At 47.4% G+C, this 22,876-nt stretch overlaps 1 protein-coding gene and 1 pseudogene across 2 annotated transcripts in view; both read left to right on the top strand.

Annotated features, from left to right (window-relative positions):
* Positions 1-6,083, top strand: part of RECQL5 (RecQ like helicase 5) — a 104,336-nt gene extending 98,253 nt beyond the window's left edge. For both annotated transcript variants that reach the window (XM_040438798.1, XM_040438799.1), the window contains exons 18-20: positions 452-709; positions 2,276-2,351; positions 5,475-6,083. In XM_040438798.1, coding sequence (XP_040294732.1) covers positions 452-709; positions 2,276-2,351; positions 5,475-5,575 — 435 coding nt within the window. In that variant the 3' untranslated portion in view covers positions 5,576-6,083. The remainder of the gene's footprint in view (positions 1-451; positions 710-2,275; positions 2,352-5,474) is intronic.
* Positions 6,084-13,465: 7,382 nt separating this feature from the next.
* LOC121006358 lies at positions 13,466-13,602 on the top strand (annotated as a pseudogene).
* Positions 13,603-22,876: the final 9,274 nt, after the last annotated feature.

The raw sequence follows: 22,876 nt of genomic DNA, 5'->3' as shown, positions 1-22,876 counted from the left end.
AAATGATTCACATGAGCCATCAGATGATGGGATTCTATGTAAACACAGATTACACCTTTATACTGGAAAGTGGCTGACAATTTTTAATAAAGACCAATTGTAAAAATGATTTTTTGTCCAAAATAAGTTGAATGCAATAATAATTTTTAAAAAATTGCCCTGAAGGTGTCTATAGCCTTTAAGCCTTTCACAGTCAAGGACTGACTTGCGTAATATTTTATGACTTTAGAGGACCCTAGTGTCACTGCAAAGAGTAGAATCTTAGCTTTTAAATAAGACCAACCTCTAGATGTCATATACAGGGGGGCAGCACTTGTTAGGTGGATTGTGGGGATCTTTGCTCTCTTTGCATTCTGTGAAGATGTGTGCAGACATAGACATAAGGGGCGCGTATGAACGCTGCACAGCTTGAACTTTTGTAGTAATGCCTTGAATATTTCACTCTCGGCAGGAATCTCTGGAACCAGCACATAAGAGGCAAAGAAGAGAAGAAAAGTCATACTCCATCATGTTCAATCCCGAAAAAGGGAATAGCGAGCAGCGGAAAAAGAAGGTGACCTTCGACCCAAACATCTGCCAAGAAGACAAGGAAGGTACAGCTAAAGTCCTGCAGCCACCTTTGAATAAAGTGGTCACCCTAAAAGAGACAGCTGACATAGTGGTAAAATACTTGACGCCATTCTTCCGAGATGGAAAGTTTGCATCCAAAGTAAGTGCAGTTTTAAAAATGTATTCTACTAAAACTATCTGTGTCGATTTGGAGAATATATCCTTCACAAAAAGAATCACCTGATGTGTCAAGCTGCATCGGCAAAAGCAAGCAGGGAGAGAGATCCAAACCTGCAATCATAATGTTATTTCTCCCGCTGCAGATCTCTTGTAAGACTACATCTTGTATATGGGATATCCTTTTGGTTAACATTGTAAAAAAGGATGTAGGAGAGCTAAAACTGGTTCAAAAGCAGGCCGCTAGATTAAAGGGGTTTTCCAGTACTTAGATATTGTTGGCCTGTCCTCAGGACAGGTCATCAATATCAGGTCTGACACCCCACACCGCCGCTACTCCAATGAGCTGTTTTGTGGAGTGTCAGAAACTACACAGTGGACGGAAGCAGAAGGAACCAGGCTGCGCTGGTGTATTTCCAGTTTAGCTCCCATTCAGGTGAATGGTAAGTGAGCTGCGATACACCAGCACTGGAAACTACACAGCGGACGGAAGCAGAAGGAACCAGGCTGCGCTGGTGTATTTCCAGTTTAGCTCCCATTCAGGTGAATGGAAAGCAAGCTGCAGTACACTAACACTGGAAACTACACAGCGGACAGAAGCAGAAGGCTGCATGCATCGTGTAGCGGTCCTGCTGGTGTATTTCCAGCTTAGCTCACATTCAGGTGAATGGGAGATGAGGTGCAGTACACTGGTGCCGGAAACTACAAAGCGGACGGGAGCAGAAGACTCAATGCACCGTGTAGTGGTTGTGCCGGTGTATTTCCAGCTTAGTTCCCATTCAGGTGAATGGTGAGTGAGCTGCGGTACACCAGCACCGGAAACTACACAGCGGACGGGAGCAGAAGACTCCATGCACTGTGTAGTGGTTGTGCCGGTGTATTTCCAGCTTAGCTCCCATTCAGGTGAATGGTAAGTGAGCTGCGGTACACCAGCACTGGAAACTACACAGCGGATGGGAGCAGAAGACTCCATGCACCGTGTAGCGGTCCTGCCGGTGTATTTCCAGCTTAGTTCCCATTCAGGTGAATGGTGAGTGAGCTGCGGTACACCAGCACAGGAAACTACACAGCGGACAGGAGCAGAAGACTCCATGCACCGTGTAGTGGTTGTGCCAGTGTATTTCCAGCTTAGTTCCCATTCAGGTGAATGGTAAGTGAGCTGCGGTACACCAGCACAGGAAAATACAGCGGACAGGAGCAGAAGACTCCATGCACTGTGTAGTGGTTGTGCCGGTGTATTTCCAGCTTAGCTCCCATTCAGGTGAATGGTAAGTGAGCTGCGGTACACCAGCACCGGAAACTACACAGCGGACTGAGCGTTTTGCTCATGACATAGTTTCCAGCGCAGGCAGCTGCACAATACAAGTGATCGGTAGAGGTGCTGGTTGTCAGATCTTTCCTGAGGATGGAGGGTTGTATTTAATTTTGAGAGGATTTGTGTATTTCCTTCTAGGCCTCTGAAATGTGTCTTTCCAACCTAACTTGGAATACTTGTAGCAGTCATTGAACATTTCTAGAGTACATTCTTTTTTTTTCTTTTTTATTATAGGACTTATTTAAAGCATTTGCGCGGCAGCTGTCTCACCACTTAGCGGGGGATAACAAAACACCGCTGCGAAAAACTGGTAAGTTCTCAACTTTCTAAAGGGACATAGCTGGTGGACATGAAGGGTTAAAATAGTAATCTACTTTTGTATGTCCTTTATATAGCCTGCAGTCTAAATGGCTTCATAGATAATCATGTGACATGGAATAGTCTGACTATGTGCGCACCCCTTATTCTAACAGTTCTGGAGCATCCATTCTTATGGCTTTATGATGTGACATTCCTTTATTATTCCTCCTAGAAGTTATAAATGAATAACTACCAGTGTGCAGTGAAGGTCCAGCTGGATGTTACCAGTTGGGGTTGCAGAGCGTCTCTACCTGGTCCGACGCTGGCAGCACTGAATGGATGGTGTCAGACTGTGCAGGGGCACACCCCCAACTGGTCACACCCATCTGCACCTTGCTAGCAATTCCTTCATAAACTTCTAACTGGTATAATAAAGGAATGGCACAACCGAGAGTCAGAAGAGTAGGTGCTCCAGAAGTATTAGATACAAGTAGTTACTGGGACAGACATGTCAGGAGAGGTGACAGCTCCTATTTAATAAGAGCCGATTGCAGTGCATTCTGGGGGATGGAGATGCTTGGTGGTCCTATGTGATGAGCTGCTGCTGCCCACTGAAAGGAAAGACAAAAGTCCTCCAGATAATGTGAGTAAAGGGTGAAAATGGCAGCGTTTTCTGCATTGACATACGTGAAATTACATTGCGCATTACTCAAGATATATTTTTTGTGGGACAACCCCTTTAAAAAAAAAAAAAGTATCCATATTTTGCGTGGTATACAACACTGTTCTGCCCTAGTGATGGAAAGCAGACAAAACTTGTGTAAATAGTCTCAAACTGCAGGTTTGTAACATTTGAACTGCGTTTGCGCAGAAATTGTTGCACATATGGCATTTATACGTCACCACTTTCTGAAAAAGGCGACCCCTCCCAGATTTATCATCGTTTGCACCAGTTTTCTGGCGTCAATGAAGACTGAAATCTATGCCGGCCACGAGCGGGCACAGATTTCATTCTAGATGACTGTCGGAGGATGCAGGTTGCCACGACACACATCCACTGTTTAGCAGTACAGCCATTGAACTGAATGGGGTTACACAGAATGGAGAATGATGGAAAACCCCTTTAAATTCGACCTAAATCTCGTGTAATATGCCTTTATGCAGGATGCCTCAAAAGTAAGGAAACGCCCGTATGAAATCAACACTGTTGGGCAGTTAGTGATCCAATTTTAGACACGAGCTGTAAGGGAGGAGGAAACCTATTCGGCCATGTCATCTTGAATGCCGCCATATGAATTTCAACTTCAGTTTTTCAAATTGAAGGCAGGTGAATGACCCATTAAACCAGTAGAAACGTTCACCTGTTAACATAACGTTATTTGTTCTCAGTGATTTTTCTCTGCTGCAGCATTGTAAGGGATGGCGTTGGCCCAAGCAGAATAACATGAGATCCTAACTTTTTCCGGTTGAATGAAGCACACGTGTCAACTGCACTGTGGGTGATGGACATCCTGTTTGTGTGGGCTTGGTTGAAATCTTCTGTGATGAAAAAAGACAACCTCAATATGTTCTGCTCGGGATAACTCCATCCTTCACATCGCTTGCAGAAAACATCACTGTTTTAACATGAGAATAAATAAAGTTATGTTTAAGGCCCCTTTCAGATGGGCGAGTGTCACGCTGCGAGTCCGCAGCGCATCACCCGTCCTGAACTTCCAGCACTGCTGGGGTCGCATAGCATTATATTACATTTATGATGCTATGTAACCCTTAGAGGTCTGGAATGTATTGGATAACACTGACATAATGCTGTCAGTGTTATCCAATACATGTCAGAACTGTAAGGGTTACATAGCATCATAAATCAATATAATGCTATGTGACCCCGGCAGTGCTGGGAGTTCAGGACGGGTTCCTCGCTGTGGACTTGCAGCATGACACTTGCTTGTCTGAAAAGGGGTTTAAGGGGTTTTCTGAGATTTTTCTTAACTGATGACCTATCCTCTGGATAGGTCATCAGCATTTGATCTGTGGGGGTCTGACAGCCGGGCCCCCCACCGATCAGCTGTTTGAGCAGGCACCTGGCGTTCGCCGTAGTGCCGCGGCCTTCTCTCAGCTCACCAAGCACAGCGCCGTACAATGTATAGTGGCTGTGCCTGGTATAGCAGCTCAGCCTCATTTACTTTAATGGGGCTGAGCTGCTCCTAGGCCATGTGATTGATGAACGTGTCGTCACTGGCCTAGGCAAAGCTGTGAGTACTGCGTGTGGTGGTGCCATCTCAAACAGGTGATCGGCGGGGGTCCTGGATGTCGGACCCACACCGATCAGATACTGATGACCTTTCCAGAGGATAGGTCATCAGTTAAAATATCTTCGAAAACCCCTTTAACATGAAGCACACTTTTGTTTCTCTACCAGTTTAGTGAGTCACACACCTACCTGTCCGGTTGAAGTTGAATTCGAGATGGCTGCCTTGTTGGTGACATGGTCTATCAGAGGGATCAGCAACCTTCGGCACTCCAGCTGTTTTGAAACTACAACTCCCAGCATGCTCCTTTCACTTCTGTGGGAGTTCAGAGAACCGCCAAGCAAGTGTGCATGATGGGAGATTTAGTTTCATCACATCTGGAGGTTGCTGATGGATCCCTGGTCTATCAGGTTTTACCTCTTTCCTCCACAGCTTGTGTCTAACACTAGATTACCGCCTGCCCAACAGTCTTCATTTTATATGGGCGCTTCCTTACTTTTGCAGCACCCTGTAAGTTATTCATTACAACTACGTGCTAGGAATGAAAGGAAAGCGAATGATCCTGTTCAGTGGTTACTCGGTATGTACGCTGGTTACAGAACACATTCCTGAGAGAATAAAAAATAATTAACCTGACCCGGTGCCTTTTTTCCCAGCAATAGCCAGTCACATCCAGTTTCCATCGGAGAGCCATTTTCAGACATGGCTTTAAAGGAGAGCGGCTTTATTCACAGACAGTAAACAGAGATTTTGAAAACAGTCATGAATTTTTTCAATTTTCATTTTTTTTACCTTTTAGTATTTCCTTACCTTTTAATTTTCTGATCCAAAATATCTGACGCGTTTGCTAATCCTTCACTCACTTATTTCCTGCCTTCTCTTAGTGAAAGAAGAAGCTCAGAGACTGATCAAGACATTTTTCAAGAACCGGGAAAGTTGTCAGAGCGAGACGGACTGGCAGGAGTTACTGCACGCCGCCACCTGATGCCGGAAGACCTGCCTATAGTGACAATCCTGCTGACATCTATGCACTTACAGCCTACCTCACGGCCAGAGTCCTGGGAGGGAGGCTCATTGATCACCAGTACTCGCTGCTCTCGCCAATGAAATATTTTCTCTCTTCCCATGAAAATGTCTTTTTATTCCTTTTTCTGAGCTTTACCCAAACAATATTCTCTATATACAGGACTACTTTATATAAGAGCCCAATGCTGCAGCGACATGGCCGAGTAATGCTAGGCTGCCTGTCATGTCTCCATAACCATTGACCGGAGGTAAAGGTTAATTCACACACACACTTCTGCAGCTGTCTCACTCATCTGAATGAGGTTTGCAGAAATCCTTGCGCTTACAGCTGAACCAACCTTAGACCTCTTGCAGATGAACGTGTGCGCCCCGTGGCCGTGCTGTGGCCCGCAAATTGCGGCCCGCAATGCACGAACACCCACCGTGGGGCAGCCGCAGCGGATCGCGGAACCATTCACTTTAATGGGTCTGCGATCCGGCCGTTCCGCAAAAAGATAGGACATGTTCTATCTTTTTGCGGAAGGTAAGTACGGGACGAAACCCCACGGAAGCACTCCGTAGTGCTCCCGTAGGGTTCCGTTCCGTGCTTCCGTTCCGCATCTCCGGATTTGCGGACCCATTGAAGTGAATGGGTCCGTATCCGTGACGCGGAATGCACACGGAACGGTGCCCATGTATTGCGGATCCGCAAATACGGTCACGGGGCGCACACGTTCAGATGAGTGGAACTGATTTCTCAGCCGCAGAAATTTCTGCAGTAAATCTGCCACGTGTGAATATTCCCTGATGATGCGTACTCTGTCTTGTTTAAAGGGGTTATCCAACCCCTATATTGACCCCCCAATGCCCGGGCTCTTCATATAAGTTATACTTACTCTGGCACCCGTGTCGCTCCTGATCTCCACACAGCCGCCGCTGCATCTCCCCGTCGGATCAAACATCTGGCGACGGGGGAGCAGCAAATAGCAGGCTGCGACTGGGACGAGCCTCCATAGCATCACGGGTGATGCAAGGAGATGCAAAGGCGGGCCATGCAAGGATCAGGAGCGATGTGGGTGCCGAGGGGGTCATTATATGGCTTGGATAACCCCTTTAGGTACGTCCTGTCATTGTCTCCCCAATCTCTTCTTAACCCAATTGCTTCAAGTTCTTAAAACCAAAGTTAGGCCTCATGCACACTACCGTGCTGGTTTTTGCGGTCCGAAAAAAAAAGGGAGGCCGCCCGTGTGCCTTCCCATTGTAGACATGCCTATTCTTGTCCGCAAAACGGACAAGAATAGGACATGCTGTATTTTTTTTGCGGGGCCTCGGAACGGAGCAACGGATGTGGACAGCACACGGACTGCTGTCCACATCTTTTGCGGCCCCATTGAAGTGAATGGGTCCGCATCCGAGCCGCAAAAACTGCTGCTCGGATGCGGACCATAACTACGGTCGTGTGCATGAGGCCTTACAGACATGACCCAAACATGACAAAAGGGAATGTGTCGGCAGAAAATGACCTGTGTTTTCAATCAAGGTTTTATGGTAAACAATTGTTTTTAATTTTTTTGTGTTTATGTCACTATCCATATTTTAAAAATATCCTAAAATCTTGCAGTTTTTGTACTGGCCACTAGGCCTAAAATATGTGAAGACTTCCTGTTCTTTAAGAGCAGACACATGGGCCAGACACAATAGACTGGAGGGGAACCCATTGACTTCTGTGAGTGACTTTTCTAGGCATGCTCTGTGCAGAGGTCTCTAGGGAGTAGATAAGCTGCGATATCACCTATTGTGAATTGTGTATTCTGTGGTATCTATACAGATGTGAAATCTGTCATTGTAATCCTGCCTTTGATGATAATGCGATGGCTAATGAAAAGTGACCAGTACAGAACGGGTCTAATGGTCACTTTGAAAACTTCATAATTAATGTATAGTTTTTTAAATATAGATAGTGACATAGAAAATTAAAATAAAATTCACCAAAACCTAAAAAAATAAAATAAATGTTTAACATAAAAATGTGATTAAAACAATATATCTGATGACACATTCCCTTTAACTGGACTTCCCTGTATATGCTGCTAATTATCTCTACAATAGTGCCATCTAGTGGAGAAGGATGGCACGGTAACTCTAGGTTTGATGTCTGTATCTCGGCAGGAGAGATCTGATCTGTTCCAACTTCCTGCTCCTGGTTTTTCTTGCTTATTGCATTCACGACTACATCTTCCCCCCTTGTCTGCGCAGTTTTATTTTTTTTGAAGATGGAATCCTACGATTATCTCCGTTTTTCAGGTATTTTATTTTAAGATGCGTTATTTTGGGCTGCGACATAGCTTTATGCTATTAATGGAGAACATAGAGATTATAATTTAACATTAAAATAAAATATTGTTTTTTATCTAGACATTGTAGCACCACAATTGTTTTCCACACTTCCATGGTGTTTTATATCTCTATGTTTCTGTTTGTGCACATGAGCATCAGTGTAATAAACAGAGAACTGGAAATGGCGCTCTCTGTCCTCAGGTGTCTGTCTGCTGCGTGCAATTTCAGATTTTTCAACATTATTTTCTTGATTTCCTTTCTGGTCATGGAGAATGTGTAAGGGAAGTGTTCTCTGGAACTCAGTAGCACTTTTTCTCGCTCGTATCATTGGTGGACACAGAAGACCATGGGTATAGCTGCTGCCACTAGGAGGCGACACTAGGCAAAAAAAAGTGTTATCTCCTCCCCTCAGCTATACCCCTCCTGCAAGCACTGAGCTAATCCGTTTTAGCTTAGTGTCCGTAGGTGGCAGACGTGTTTTTCCTGCAGGTCTGCAAAAGATCTTTCCTTTTTATTTTCCTTTTTATTTTTTCAGGTTCGAGCTACAGGCGGGCTTTAGCCACCTGGTTTTCTCACCCATATTCATTGGGGGACACAGAGACCGTGGGTATAGCTATGTCCTCTAGGAGGCATTGACACTAGTAAAAGCTGTTAGCTCCTCCCCTGGCAGCTATACCCCCTCCAGCCTGGAGAGAGAGCTTCAGTTTTTTCTAGTGTCAATAGGAGGCAGGGATCTCCTGAAGATTTTTTATTTTAGTTTATTATTTTCCTTCTTTTTCAGATGGGAAAACAGTGGACGCCTCGCCTCCCTGTTCTCCCGGGGGGAGCACGCCAGCGTTGGTCTGCCACGCTGCCTCCTCCCCCCACAAGAAGACAAGGTGGACCAGGGCAGCCTCGCTCCCCTGCATCCCGCCAGCCAAGGGGTCACTCATCCAAGCCCCCTTTCCAGCGTCCTGCCACTACGGTGCCAGTAGCTGAAGGGGTGACCCTGCTGGACCAGAGGAAGGGTGAAGATGGTGACAGGGAAGTGAAGAGAGGTGAGTACACGGGACTAGGTAAGTATGTCCCTCCTGGGTCGCCCCCTCCCTCCCAACCTGGTGGTGGTAATGCAGAGGTTAACAAGGCACAGGGCTTCAATATAGCCCAGCACCCTGCAGCCATTCCCTTCTTCCCCCTCTGGCAGTTTTTATTCATTGCCTAGCAGGGCGGCACATAGGGGGTTAATGTAGGTGGAACCCCCTGGCAGGCATTTTTCTATGGCGGGAGTCTGAGCGCACGACCAGACAGTCTCCGCCTGTGTTGTGCACTCAATGCAGAGGATGCGGAGATCGCATATTGGGCTATGGACCTTAACGCCATGACCAGAGATCCGGAGCGGACGCCGAGCGCACCGCTCCGGAAGAGGTTAAACAGCATCAGGAACAACTCGGCCGTGCACCGCATGGTGTTCCGGCCGCCATGTTTTTTTGCCCGGCCCGCAGGGTGGAGCCCCCCTCCGTTGCCGGGCGGGCTCATTTCGCGGTGCTTGGTCCCTCTGCGGTCCGGCCGATGCACTAATTGGCTGTGCGCAGGGGCCTTGGATTGTCGCCTTGCGGCTTGCTGGACTGCACTTCGTCCACCTGGCCGTGGCCGGCATATCTGGGGAGGGATAGCGTTCTAAGGGGGCGTGGCACTCCCAGTGCAATGTTCCTCATGTGGAGGAATTTAACCCTTTCTGCCTCTTGTCATTGAGGCAGTCATCTTAGTAAAAAAAAAAAAGAAGAGATGTGCGTCCATACGGCCCCCTCCCTATCCCTCATTACCGCAAGACTACCCTGTCTGTGCGGTACCACACCTGGCCCGTGTCCTATCTCGGATAAGGAGCACCTCTCATTGTTCCCAATCCGCCCTCCGAGCCGTTTGTTTGATAATTCTCGTCCTCTGCAAATTCCGTGGAGGACGGCTGATGTTCTCAATCCACCCTCGAGTTCGTGGTCACTCCATTGGGACATCCCCCTCAGGTAGGAGTCCTAACCTGGCGCTAGCTTGGCACTTGCGCCTGTTCTGCGCCCTTCCAGGTAGAGTTTTTAAGGTTAGCTCTACTTAACTGGGGCAGTATGGTACATGGCTTCTACAGATAGTCTCAGGCCTCCCCCTCAGTTTTGCGCTGACCGGGCAAGCGCTGGCTACTACTGTGGGAGCGGTGTGGCTCTGCACAGCTCTTTCGTCAGGCGGTGGACTCTTTTAACACTGAATTCGGTGGCCTCTGCGGGTGACCCCCTCCTCTGCTGGGGTATGGGTCTAGCAATACGGTGTGACTCCCCTTGCCTGGCTTCCTCCTCAGGCAGAGTTTTTTTTTTGCACGGCCACTTAATCCTTGGCTACTTCTGTATAGCGCCGGTCCCAACCGGGGAATGGGCTTAAACCTAGCCTATTCTCCTGTTTTTTCCTCCTCTGGCTCAGGGTTCATAGCCATCCCGCATGCCTTGGTAGTTCATACGTTGCTACCTTCCCTCATCTGCATTTGCACAGGGTATTAGTTTGGTGGCCTTCCATTCCAGGCACGATCCGGTCCGACTGGTGGGCTGTGGTGCCCTCCACATTCCTTCTTCTACAGGGACTCTTCCATTGGTCCGGGTGTGCTAACGGTATCTACACGAAAGCTTCCCACCTTTCTCTCCAGAGCCAGAGTTCCGGAAGCATGCGACGTGGACGCCCTGATTCTCCTTTGCGGGAGTTCTCCCTCCTTACGTGTTTCTTCTCCTCCTTTCCAGGGTTCTACGGAGGATCCAGATGGAGGACATTCCGACAAATCCTAGTTGCTCCGAGTTGACCCTGTCGCGCGTGGTATGCTGACCTCGTTCTCCTTCCTGGAGACATCCCTTGGTCACTGCCACTCAGAGACGACCTTCTTTCACGGGGTGCGGTCTTACATCAGCTTTCGATGACGGCTTGACTATTAAAACCTGCATTCTGACGTGGAGAGGGTTTTCAGCGGATGTCTTCCGCACTATGATTCAGAAGTCTGCATCACCCAGGATCTATTGTGGGACCTGGAGGTCCTTCCTGGGCTTCTATGAAAGCCGGGACATCCCCTCCTTTCCTGTTTTTTCGCTCCCCATGGTCCTATCCTTCTACATTCAGGGTTGAACCTTGGTTTAGCCTTAGTTACTTGATGGGTCAGGTCAGGTGTTGACGCTTCTGTCCTGGGTCAGCTTCCAGCGTACTCTGGTTTCCCTGGTGCCCATGGGAACCTTCCTTCAGGGAGGGGCACATACGGTTCCTCTGTACCGTCCTTACAACCTTGGGATCTGTATGTAGTTCTCTCAGCCTTTCAGTCTTCTCCACTTGAGCCCTTGCGGGAGTTCTTACTCCGGCTCCTGTCCTAGAAGGTAGTTTTTCTTGTGGCTATCACATCCATCAGGCGGGTGTCTAAGTTGGGGGCGCTTTCTTGCAAGATCCCCTTCCTGGTTCTTCACAAGGATACAGCAGTTCTCCGGCGCATTCCTTCTTTTCCTGAAGGTGGTCTCTGACTTCCATATCAATGAAGAAATTGTTCTTCCTTCACTGTCCCTTTCCTTCGCACCCTATGGAAGGGAGTTACATTATGGACGTTGTCGGAGCTCTACTCATTGTTAGCAGCCTCCAGTCCCTCTCGGTGTACGGACCCCCCTTTTCTCTCCGGAAGGTCCTCGCTAGGGATTGGCGGCCTCCAAAGGGCGATTGCACGTTGGATTCGGTCTGCATCGACGGTCGCTGCGTGGGCCGCGGGTCTTGCAGGCGACAGTTCTTAGATGCCTGCAGGGATGATTGCTTCCATGGGTCTGTGGCTTTTTCCCCTCCCTGTGGACTGCTTTCGGACGTCCCACGGTTCCTGTGTCCCCCAATGAATATGGGCGAGAAAAGGAGATTTTTGTATAACTTACCAGTAAAATCTCTTTCTCGCTCTTCATTGGGGGACACAGCACCCACCCAGTATTGTTGTTCGGCCACAGTTGTAGCTGTTGCTGGTTTGGACCCCGTTGGGTCCTTTGACATGGGTGGTTTTCCACGTGTTTTCTCTTTGGTTGGCTTGCTTCTCCTACGGCTTGTACACAAACTGAACCTCTCTCTCCAGGCTGGAGGGGTTATAGCTGCCATGGGAGGAGCTAACAGCTTTTACTAGTGTCAACTCCTCCTAGAGGACATAGCTATACCCACGGTTCCTGTGTCCCCCAATGAAGAGCGAGAAAGAGATTTTACTGGTAAGTTATACAAAAATCTCCTTTTTCCCCACACTTGAGGGGGGAGACCAGTGGGTGCTCAAGCTTGCTGGGTCCTACCACTGGAAGACAAGGATCTCAAATCCACTGTTACCCACCAGCTACAGTGTCACCTTATCTGCTACTTCTGGAAGTCCCCCCTGTTACCGGTGTAGCCGTTCTCCCCAAGCGGCGCCACACTGACGAAGGTGACACTGCTGGAATCAGGGTGGCCAGAAACCGTCAAGGTAAGTAGGTTGCCTACCTTCCTCTGCTGGCCTCCCTTTGCCTGACCCTTACCCCCCCCCCCCCCTTTTACTGGGTTCTAGGGGTTAATCTTCTCCTGCTGGGTCACCTTTTCCTGTTATCTAAGTGACCACAGAAAAATAGGATTTTTCTTCAAAACCTTGGCCTTTTTTCTTCTGTAGCTGGTGATCCACTAGCCCTCGGTCCCACCTCAGGCCCCCAGCCTCTCACCTTCCTCTTGGCCTGCGGTGCCTTTACAGCGGTCGCATGCCTTCGTGGGCGGCCGCTGCCTTTCTCCTCTGGACATCAGTACGCCCGTTCCCGGCCTCCTCTGGTCGCCTTTGGCACTCCCATTCCATCCCTGCATGGCTTTCCCAGGCGGAAGTCTTCCGGTCGGCCCCGACTCTGCGGCCTTCTGGGCCGCATCTTCCCAAGTGTTTCAGGGGCGGGAAACTGTATTTTTCAGAGCGCGAAACTTTTGCGCCTATGTCTTCGCTCCACCAGCGACCCACTGAGCTCCGCCCCCAGCCTACTGCTTAACCCTTTCCTTGCCTCAGCACTACTGTTGCTGGGGGAAAATAATTACTTAGAATTCAATTTAAAGGGTTGATAGGTTTGGGGCTGTATGTACAGGTGAAACTAGAAAAATTAGAATATTGTGCAAAGTTCATTTATTTCAGTAATGCAACTTAAAAAGTGAAACTAACATATGAGATAGACTCATCACATGCAAAGTGAGATATTTCAAGCCTTTATTTGTTATAATTTGGATGATTATGGCTTATAGCTTATGAAATCCCAAAGTCACAATCTCAGGTCCCCTTTGCTCAGGGGGTATGGATTAATTAGCTGACTAGTGTGTGACACTTTGAGCCTAGAATATTGAACCTTTTCACAAAATTCTAATTTTAAGCTGCATTAATGCAATTCCTTTTAATTTGCATTACTGAAATAAATGAACTTTTGCACGATATTCAAATTTTTTCAAGTTTCACCTGTAAATTAAACAACAATTATTATTAACCCTTGGAGCTCCCGGTCCTATTGGGCCTAGTTCCCACCGCCCTATACTTACCTGGCAGGGGACATACCATGATCACTAAGGTGGTTCTCCCAGGGTGAGGTTTCACCTATTGCTGACCCCTGCATTTTCCCCTAATGCTGGAAACTCGACTGCATATTTTGTGGAGGCGTTCGTGCTTTCTAAGTCCTATGGCACTACCTCCCCCCCCCGCCATAGGCGGAGTACTTTCCAAAGGCAGAATATTTGCACTACCTCTGGATACCGCACTTCCTGTAGCATTACCCTCCTTCCGTAGGCAGAGTAATTCCTCTACTACTGGATACTATACATCCCATAGCATTACCCTCCTTCCGTATGTGGAGTAGTTACACTACCACTGGATTCTGTAAGTCCTGTCATATTCCCTTCCTTACTTTGGTGGAATATGTACATGTACTACTGGACCCTGTACATCCTGTAGCATTGCCCCCTTCCATAAGCGGAGTAATTGCACTTCTATGGGATACTGTACAGCTTGTAGCATTACCCTCCTTTCATAGGCGGAGTACCTGCACTTCCACTGGATACTGTACAGCCTGTAGCATTGCTCTCCTTTCATAGGTGGAGTAATAGCGCTACCATTGGATGCTGTACATCCTGTAGCATTACCCTCCTGCCATAGAGTAATAGCAGTACCACTGGATCCTGTACAGACTGTCGCATTACCCTCCTTTCTTAGGCGGAGTAATCGCACTTCCACCAGATACCATATGTCCTGTCGCATTACCACCTCCGCAGGCGGAGTAATTGCACTAATACTGGATATAATAGGTCCTGTCAGATTTCCCCCTTCTATAGGTGGAGTAGTTGCACCACAACTGCATACTGAGAACAAGTAAACCAGAAGTGGCCAAATGGTGAGAGTGGAAAACTATGTCCACCCAGTACAACCAAAAGGTCACTGAATACAAAATAACTCGGTACTAGCTCCCGAGTGCCAACCAGCAAAAAACTAAGAACGGAGCTCATAGTACCGTATATAAAAATATAATTTTATTTATGTCATGATTAAAATGTAAAATGAATAAATAATATGCCATTAAAAAGAAAAGAGAAACAGCAAAGAGAACACCATCCTGGGGCTGCACACATATCAAATATATAAACAACGTAATAATGGATGGTATTAATTGTATGAAATACATTAACCAACTGTTATGAAAAGATAATGAATCGTAAGTGTTAGGTGAGTCAACAGTCGAAAATAACTGCACGGCTGGGGAGAAAGGGATTGCATGCTGGTGCAACGATGACCAAATAAGAGCAATCCCTGATAATATCCAGGTATCAGTATAGTGCTTATATCCAAAGCCGTATAAGTTAAAGAGGACAGAGACTCACCTTAAGAAAACGTGTGCTGTATCAACCAGGATGGGCGCTACCCCGACGTGCCTTCGTCCGGGGGTAACGCCATCTCTGTGAATCACATATTTATGCGTCCTCTACACCAGTGTTTCCCAACCAGTGTGCCTCCAGCTGTTGCAAAACTACAACTCCCAGCATGCCCGCACAGCCAAAGGCTGTCCGGGCATGCTGGGAGTTGTAGTTTTGCAACAGCTGGAGGCACACTGGTTGGGAAACACTGCTCTACACCAATCGGATGTTAGGCAATAATTACATATGCTTATGTATGCTGGCGCGCGAGTTACTGTAGGTCCTGTAGCATTGCCCTCCTTCCATCGGCAGAGTAGTTACACAATCAGTAGTACTTGCACTACCAGTGGACGCTGTCTATCATGTCGGGCTCCCCTCCTTCCTTAGGCGGAGTATTTCCACTACCACTGGAAACTGTCCATACTATTAGATTATCTGTCTCTTAGGTGGAGTAATGGCTTGAACATTGACTACCGCGACTACTCTCACTTCTTCCTTGTCGCATTGCATCCCGTTCCATGGTGTGACGAATACCACGCCTCGTGCCCGCTTGCGTCACCTACGTCGAGCTCATAAGACGCAGTATGGTCACTTGTTACCACAGCGTGACGTTACGCCCTTCAGAGGAGCAGGTAAGGTCAGCTTGGTACAGTTTACACATACACCTCCTGTCCAGGCGGGCACAGAGAGGCAACAAGCTGATAGAGCCTTTTCACTGCCGCAGTGAAAACAGCGCTGTCTCAGTCCGGGTATCTGCCACCAGCTTCTCGTTTGATATAAGCCCGGTCCGCTAACGGGATTATATAGGGTGAGAAACCAACCCGTGGTAGCTTATAACTAGGCCGAAACACGGACGTGGGGATTAGTGATCGAGATACAAGATTAAATTATAATTTTATATACAAACGGAAAATACAAATGTGATAGCACTCTGCATCCAGCATTCTGCCCTGCCTCCATGCTGGATGAGGCATTGGTGTACATTTTGGCCAAAGCGTAATAAGCCACTCACCACGTCAAGGTCGCCTCTATTGAGTGGTCCCTAACACTAGTTCCTACCTGTTTATGGGCCATGACAGCCACACAAAATCCAGGGAATTCAGGTCAGCGTGCACGCCAAGCACACTCTGCTTTTAACCCCGTCCGGTGCCATTACAGCTTTCATCGGATCCAGGGATGCAAGTACCAACATGCACGCTGAGCCCACCATATACTTCTCCTGGAGCCAAATGGCTACTGGTAGGTTCTATATAAGCAGACTCAGTTTTTTACTGACTTTAAAACCAGCCTCCAGGACAGATTGACTGGTCAGGTGTGCATGACTCCAAGGAGATCGCCACGCCTCCAATATATACTACAAAGAAAAAATGTGGGGGATTGAGTCAGCACAACCTGTATGTAGGTGCACATCACTATGGCGAAATACATATACAAACGGAAAATACAAATGTGATAGCACTCTGCATCCAGCATTCTGCCCTGCCTCCATGCTGGATGAGGCATTGGTGTACATTTTGGCCCCAAAGCGTAATAAGCCACCGGACGGGGTTAAAAGCAGAGTGTGCTTGGCGTGCACGCTGACCTGCATTCCCTGGATTTTGTGTGGCTGTCATGGCCCATAAACAGGTAGGAACTAGTGTTAGGGACCACTCAATAGAGGCGACCTTGACGTGGTGAGTGGCTTATTACGCTTTGGCCAAAATGTACACCAATGCCTCATCCAGCATGGAGGCAGGGCAGAATGCTGGATGCAGAGTGCTTTTACATTTGTATTTTCCGTTTGTATATGTATTTCGCCATAGTGATGTGCACCTACATACAGGTTGTGCTGACTCAATCCCCCAAATTATAATTTTAATCGCCTTAAGGACACACTAGATATAACACAATATACACAGAACAAAAGTCAGTTACCAGGTAAGATGAAAGTTCCTTTCGGTTGTGGTGTGTTCTTTGCTGTAGTCACATGAAGGGCAGTGATCTCAGCTAGTTCTTGGGTCCAAAAACTCACTGAAAAAAGTGGCCTAAACGGGTGGAAATGCTCCAAACCCAGACACTGTAGCGCGTCTATAACCGGGTGAGCAATTCCTCCGCATGCGGTCCGCAAACAACGGCAATCCCCAGCAAAAAATGCGTACAATGGAGGATGCCGGGGCGGACCGCATGCACCACAAGGACATCTTACACAAAATGATACATTGTGCAGATGAAAAAATATATATACACACAAATCACTGCAGAAAATGCACCAAAATACGCAACTGACAATACTAGCTAATTCCTAAAGCCAATGTTAAAAGCTGAGAACTTTGCCAATATCTTCCAGTCAGGAACATATCGGAGCCCCTCATGCAGCTAGTTCCTGGGTCCCCCTAAACACATTACAAGATGTGACCCTTCTTCAGAGAAAGAACCCGCCCGCTGGCTTGCATGGGCTTATGACCTGTAGCCGGCCCCTCCCCTCCCGGCCTTTGGGAGGGGTCCACCCCCCCTTTTGCTGGACTGGCTGCAAATGACCCACAAAACCCTTTATGGTTCATAGCTCCAGTTCAGAAGGTCACAGGGAGATTGTTCTGGGACCAACGTATCTGCCTGGGTTCCGGCTACAACTAGAGTCCAAACACGGTACCGTTAGTGGGTTTCTGTGGGGAGATATGTATATCTCCCTTCCCTGGCATCCCACCATCAAACCAAGAACATGGGCACGTTCCTCGCGGCCACCGGGACAAAAATATGTATCCGGTTTGCGCCTGCGATGGCCAGACGATTCATAATTCCTTATGAGATGTAGGTGCCAACATGTCTGGGAGGTATCGTTGATCCTGGCAAGGGCTGATACCTCCTGCTGGGGCTTTTCTTGCAGGATCCGTGCTGTCTGACTGGAGGTGTGAAATGCAACAAAATGTGGCCTGCTAAGAGTTTTCTGCTATCTGGCTGCGGCTTTGAAGCAGGCCCCATTTCCTCTGCCATCTTTCAGCAAATGGTGGGTGTGAGGACATGGCTGACAGTAAATATTAATCCATATTCCTCACACATGGATGGTCTATTTGCTAGTCACGGTACCTACAATCGCCTTATCCCCCGTCATAGGTGGCATTTTGGCACTACCACTGGATACTGTGACTATTTTCACACTATCCCCTTCCTCAGGTAGTCATTGTATAGATTGGTGTCGGGCGCCTACTTGGCAGCCTCTGTCTTTCCAGGGTGTTGACCCACAACATTCCTTTCCTCATGCCTTGAGTCCCTGTGCGGCGCATTCTAATTTTCTTGACTGTCATTGACACGCTCGGCGTCCACACTCCTTAAGTAGGTGGAGCGTTTGCACTGGTTTCCAGTTTTTCTTCTTTCTCAGGTGGAGTATTGCGCTAGCACCAATTCATGGTGGCTACTGCTGTTTGACCTCATTTTCTGGTGGAGTCTCTCCTCTGGCCCTAGTGGCCTTGGTTGCTGGCATGGCCTCCCCCATGAGGCAATCTTTGCGCTGGACATAGATATTATGGCTACTCCTGTTCCGTGGCTACTACTGTGTGACCTCTTCCCAGGGGGAGTGTTTGCATTCATCCTTCAAATGGCGACAATCACTGCGTTCTGGCTTACATGACGCATTGGCAGTGGGCATTGCACCTGTGGTTTGTTCCACATCCCCTTTCTCCCTGATTGTAGGTTGCTTGTGTCTACATTTTCTTCCCCCACAGGTGGCACTGTGCTCATGTTCTGCCATCACTGGGTGCGATAGATGCACCAGGCATTGTATGTATGGTGTTCCTGATGCGGTGGCTGATAGGTACACTTATTCCTTATGGCGTGGGTCAACTGCCCATTCCTTGGAATGCCGCAGGTGATGGGTTTGCTCACTTCTGGTGCGCATTAGTACGGTTTTCTGTACCTGTTATAACCTACCGACTTCTATGGCACTGGCTTGGTATCTTGTTCCCATCACATGTAGTGCATCGCCTCTACCATCTGTTACGGTGACAGCATCGGCGTTGCCTCCTTGGGGAGTTTGGGTATGCACTTATGCAGTTGCATATGTGAGTTGTCTACATTACTCCCCTTACCGGGTAGAGCCTGTCGTACTGTCCTTGTTGTCACAACTAACACTGGTTCTCTACTGAGCTGCATCAGCCTCTTCTACTCCCCCCCCCCCCTCCCGCAATGCGAGTAGTTCCACTTCCTTTAGATACTGTTTCTGCCTGCTTGACAAGTTTCCATAGCCATTGAGTTCTCGGATGCCCCCTTTCTGCTGTAGAGTGCCTGCGCTAGTGATATTGGTTCGGTTACCAGTTTTTTTTCTGGGACTTGTGGCGTTCGGCGTCCACACTCCTTTCCTGGCGCAGTATTTATACCATCTCTGGTTCCTGTCTAGTCATTTTGTACATTTCCTTGATAACCACATTCTCAGCTTTTTTAGGTGGAGTTGTTCCGCAGTGGCGGTCGATAGTGTCTGATGGCTTTACACAATCTTCATGTTTCCAGACATCAACGTTTTTGATCCCGGAAGACACTCCTTTACTACCAGGTTACTCCTTAATTTTTGTGGGTTTTGGGTCAGTTCCACTGCCTTGTTCCCATTGTGTTTTTTCTCTCCCTCTAGATCTTTTTCTTGTGGGCCATTGTCATACCTGACGTACAGGTTTTTTAGCCCTGACTTGTTCGTCATGGTCCTGCTGGAGTGTTCTTCTCTTCTGACAGCCTGGTATGGAGTTGGGGTTTCGCCTTCTGGCACCCCCTACTTTTTCCCCCATGGGGGGTAAGATTTGTCTCATCTGCAATCCTCTGGCCCTTGATATCCAGACACCATTTTCAGTTCGTCTTCTTCCAACCAGTGTTCCACTGAGTGGTTTCTGTTTTGCACCGCTCCTTCGCACGCTGCCTGTTTCCAGCCTTTGTAGAATTCCCCTTTTTTCTTATCATGCCATGTAGTGATTGTTGATGACTCTAGTTTTTTTTCTGAAGTTCTTATCCTTGGATAGCACCTGTGGCAGGCGCAGCACTATGAAGTGCCTTTTGCGCTGTGGCATTAGAAGAATTTTGATATCTCTAACTTTTTAGTCCAACTAGACTGTTTGTTACTCTGTAATTCTTCTAGCGCCGTTCTATGGAAACAGTAGGTTTAAAGAGCACACCAAATGCTTGAAATAACTTCTTTATTGACTTCAACTTTTCTTCATATAACACTGCCGCCTCCGCAGCAGATAGTCCATGTACAAAACACGTGTTGCATAAAGATTCATAAAATGGCGGCATGCATAACATGGTGGTTCAACTGTTCAAACTTGTCATTCAACATAAAATGGTGGATATATTTCTCTCTTTGGTATCTGTACTCTCATTTTAAGTTATTTAAGCACTTTATGATCTCTCTGAGAGGTATATCTGAGGTTAACCAATAGTTCACTTGCTCTACTTGGTTTGCAGTTTGCTCTATACAATTGCTTATGATCTGATATGAGCAGTTCGCATTTGTATGCAATTTGTTTGGATTGTATGGTTGTAATTTTTATGGTGGAACTGTAAGTAAACATAAATAACTAGTTCAGTATACAGTTCTAATCACAATACTAACGATAGGAACATTATATAACTGTTCTAAATACCTATTTTGGCCTCTTGCTTCCATAAAACACAGCTCTTAGTGGAGTGTGTCTGTTCAGCTTCTCTCTCTGGTGAATGATTCTAGCAGCTCCTGCTAGGGGAATTTCCCACACAGGCTGTGTGTTAGGCTGGCTGTGATTGGTCAAAACTCCTGCCCAGCAACGACAGTTTAACTCTATGCTTTCTGTTGTTTCTGCTGTGTCATTGAGCTTACCTTACATTATATAATGAATCTTAAAGGCATATTATCTTTTCTGCTTCTGTGAACACAATATATACACTGCTCAAAAAAATAAAGGGAACACTTAAACAACACAATGTAACTCCAAGTCAATCACACTTCTGTGAAATCAAACTGTCCACTTAGGAAGCAACACTGAGTGACAATCAATTTCACATGCTGTTGTGAAAATGGGATAGACAACAGGTGGAAATTATAGGCAATTAGCAAGACACCCCCAATAAAGAAGTGGTTCTGCAGGTGGTGATCACAGACCACTTCTCAGTTCCTATGCTTCCTGGTTGATGTTTTGGTCATTTTTGAATGCTGGCGGTGCTTTCACTCTAGTGGTAGCATGAGACGGAGTCTACAACCCACACAAGTGGCTCAGGTAGTGCAGCTTATCCAGGATGGCACATCAATGCGAGCTGTGGCAAGAAGGTTTGCTGTGTCTGTCAGCGTAGTGTCCAGAGCCTGGAGGCGCTACCAGGAGACAGGCCAGTACATCAGGAGACGTGGAGGAGGCCGTAGGAGGGCAACAACCCAGCAGCAAGACCGCTACCTCCGCCTTTGTGCAAGGAGGAACAGGAGGAGCAGAGCCCTGCAAAATGACCTCCAGCAGGCCACAAATGTGCATGTGTCTGCTCAAACGGTCAGAAACAGACTCCATGAGGGTGATATGAGGGCCCGACGTCCACAGGTTGGGGTTGTGCTTACAGCCCAACACCGTGCAGGACGTTTGGCATTTGCCAGAGAACACCAAGATTGGCAAATTCGCCACTGGCACCCTGTGCTCTTCACAGATGAAAGCAGGTTCACACTGAGCACATGTGACAGACGTGACAGAGTCTGGAGACGCCGTGGAGAACGTTCTGCTGCCTGCAACATCCTCCAGCATGACCGGTTTGGCATTGGGTCAGTAATGGTGTGTTGTGGCATTTCTTTGGAGGGCCGCACAGCCCTCGCCAGAGGTAGCCTGACTGCCATTAGGTACCGAGATGAGATACTCAGACCTCTTGTGAGACCATATGCTGGTGCGGTTGGCCCTGGGTTCCTCCTAATGCAAGACAATGCTAGACCTCATGTGGCTGGAGTGTGTCAGCAGTTTCTGCAAGACGAAGGCATTGATGCTATGGACTGGCCCGCCCGTTCCCCAGACCTGAATCCAATTGAGCACATCTGGGACATCATGTCTCGCTCTATCCACGCATGCACAGGCGTTGTAGGGAGGTCATACAGGCAAGTGGAGGCCACACACACTACTGAGCCTCATTTTGACTTGTTTTAAGGACATTACATTAAAGTTGGATCAGCCTGTAGTGTGTTTTTCCACTTTAATTTTGAGTGTGACTCCAAATCCAGACCTCCATGGGTTGAAAAATTTAATTTCCATTTTTAATTTTTGTGTAATTTTGTTGTCAGCACATTCAACTATGTAAAGAACAAAGTATTTCAGAAGAATATTTAATAAATTCAGATCTAGGATGTGTTATTTTTGTGTTCCCTTTATTTTTTTGAGCAGTGTATAACAGTTATATGACATCCAAAACATGAAGTCACTGTAAATAACTCTGCTTTTGTCTTTAACACACAAACATAGGAACTGTATTAAGGTTATTGGCAGGTCTAGCTGTATAAACACACAAGCTATATTAGCAACCTAGGACAGGTCTTAGCTGGCCAGCTACATCACCTTCCTTAGAAGTCTTCTGGGTCCAAGCTATGTTTGCGCTCTCTTGTATTTTGCGCAGTCGCTCCGTTTTTGCTCTGGTGACTGACTTGTTTTCATTCTTGTCCATCTGGTAGATATTCTGCGTGCTCTGCAGTTCTCCGAAGTCTCCTAAGCCATGACTTATATTCACTGGGCTGTTCTTTCTTTACTCTCTGGCTGGCCTTCCTGGGAATGGCTCTTCCTGCCCTTTTCCGGGTTTTTGGGTTGTCCTTCCCCTGCATTTCTGTGCGGGGTCTTATGACCGGACTTGGATTCGTTCTGGTCTTGTTCCCTCCCCATGGTACTGCTCTTTAATGTCCCATGGTCTTCTGTGTCCCTCAATGATACAAGCGAGAAAATAGGATTTTTTGTGCTTTCCTGTAAAATCCTTTTCTCGCTGAGTTCATTGGGGGACACAGCTCCCACCCCTTAAGTACATTGCTGGCTCTCCTTGATGGGTCCCATCTCCGTCTTTCTTCCTTTTTATTGTTTTCTGTTGGCTTCTCCTGGCT

The sequence above is a fragment of the Bufo bufo genome, chromosome 6, assembly GCF_905171765.1.
Source record: "Bufo bufo chromosome 6, aBufBuf1.1, whole genome shotgun sequence".
NCBI lineage: Eukaryota > Metazoa > Chordata > Amphibia > Anura > Bufonidae > Bufo > Bufo bufo.
This window is presented reverse-complemented; position numbering and strand designations above follow the sequence as displayed.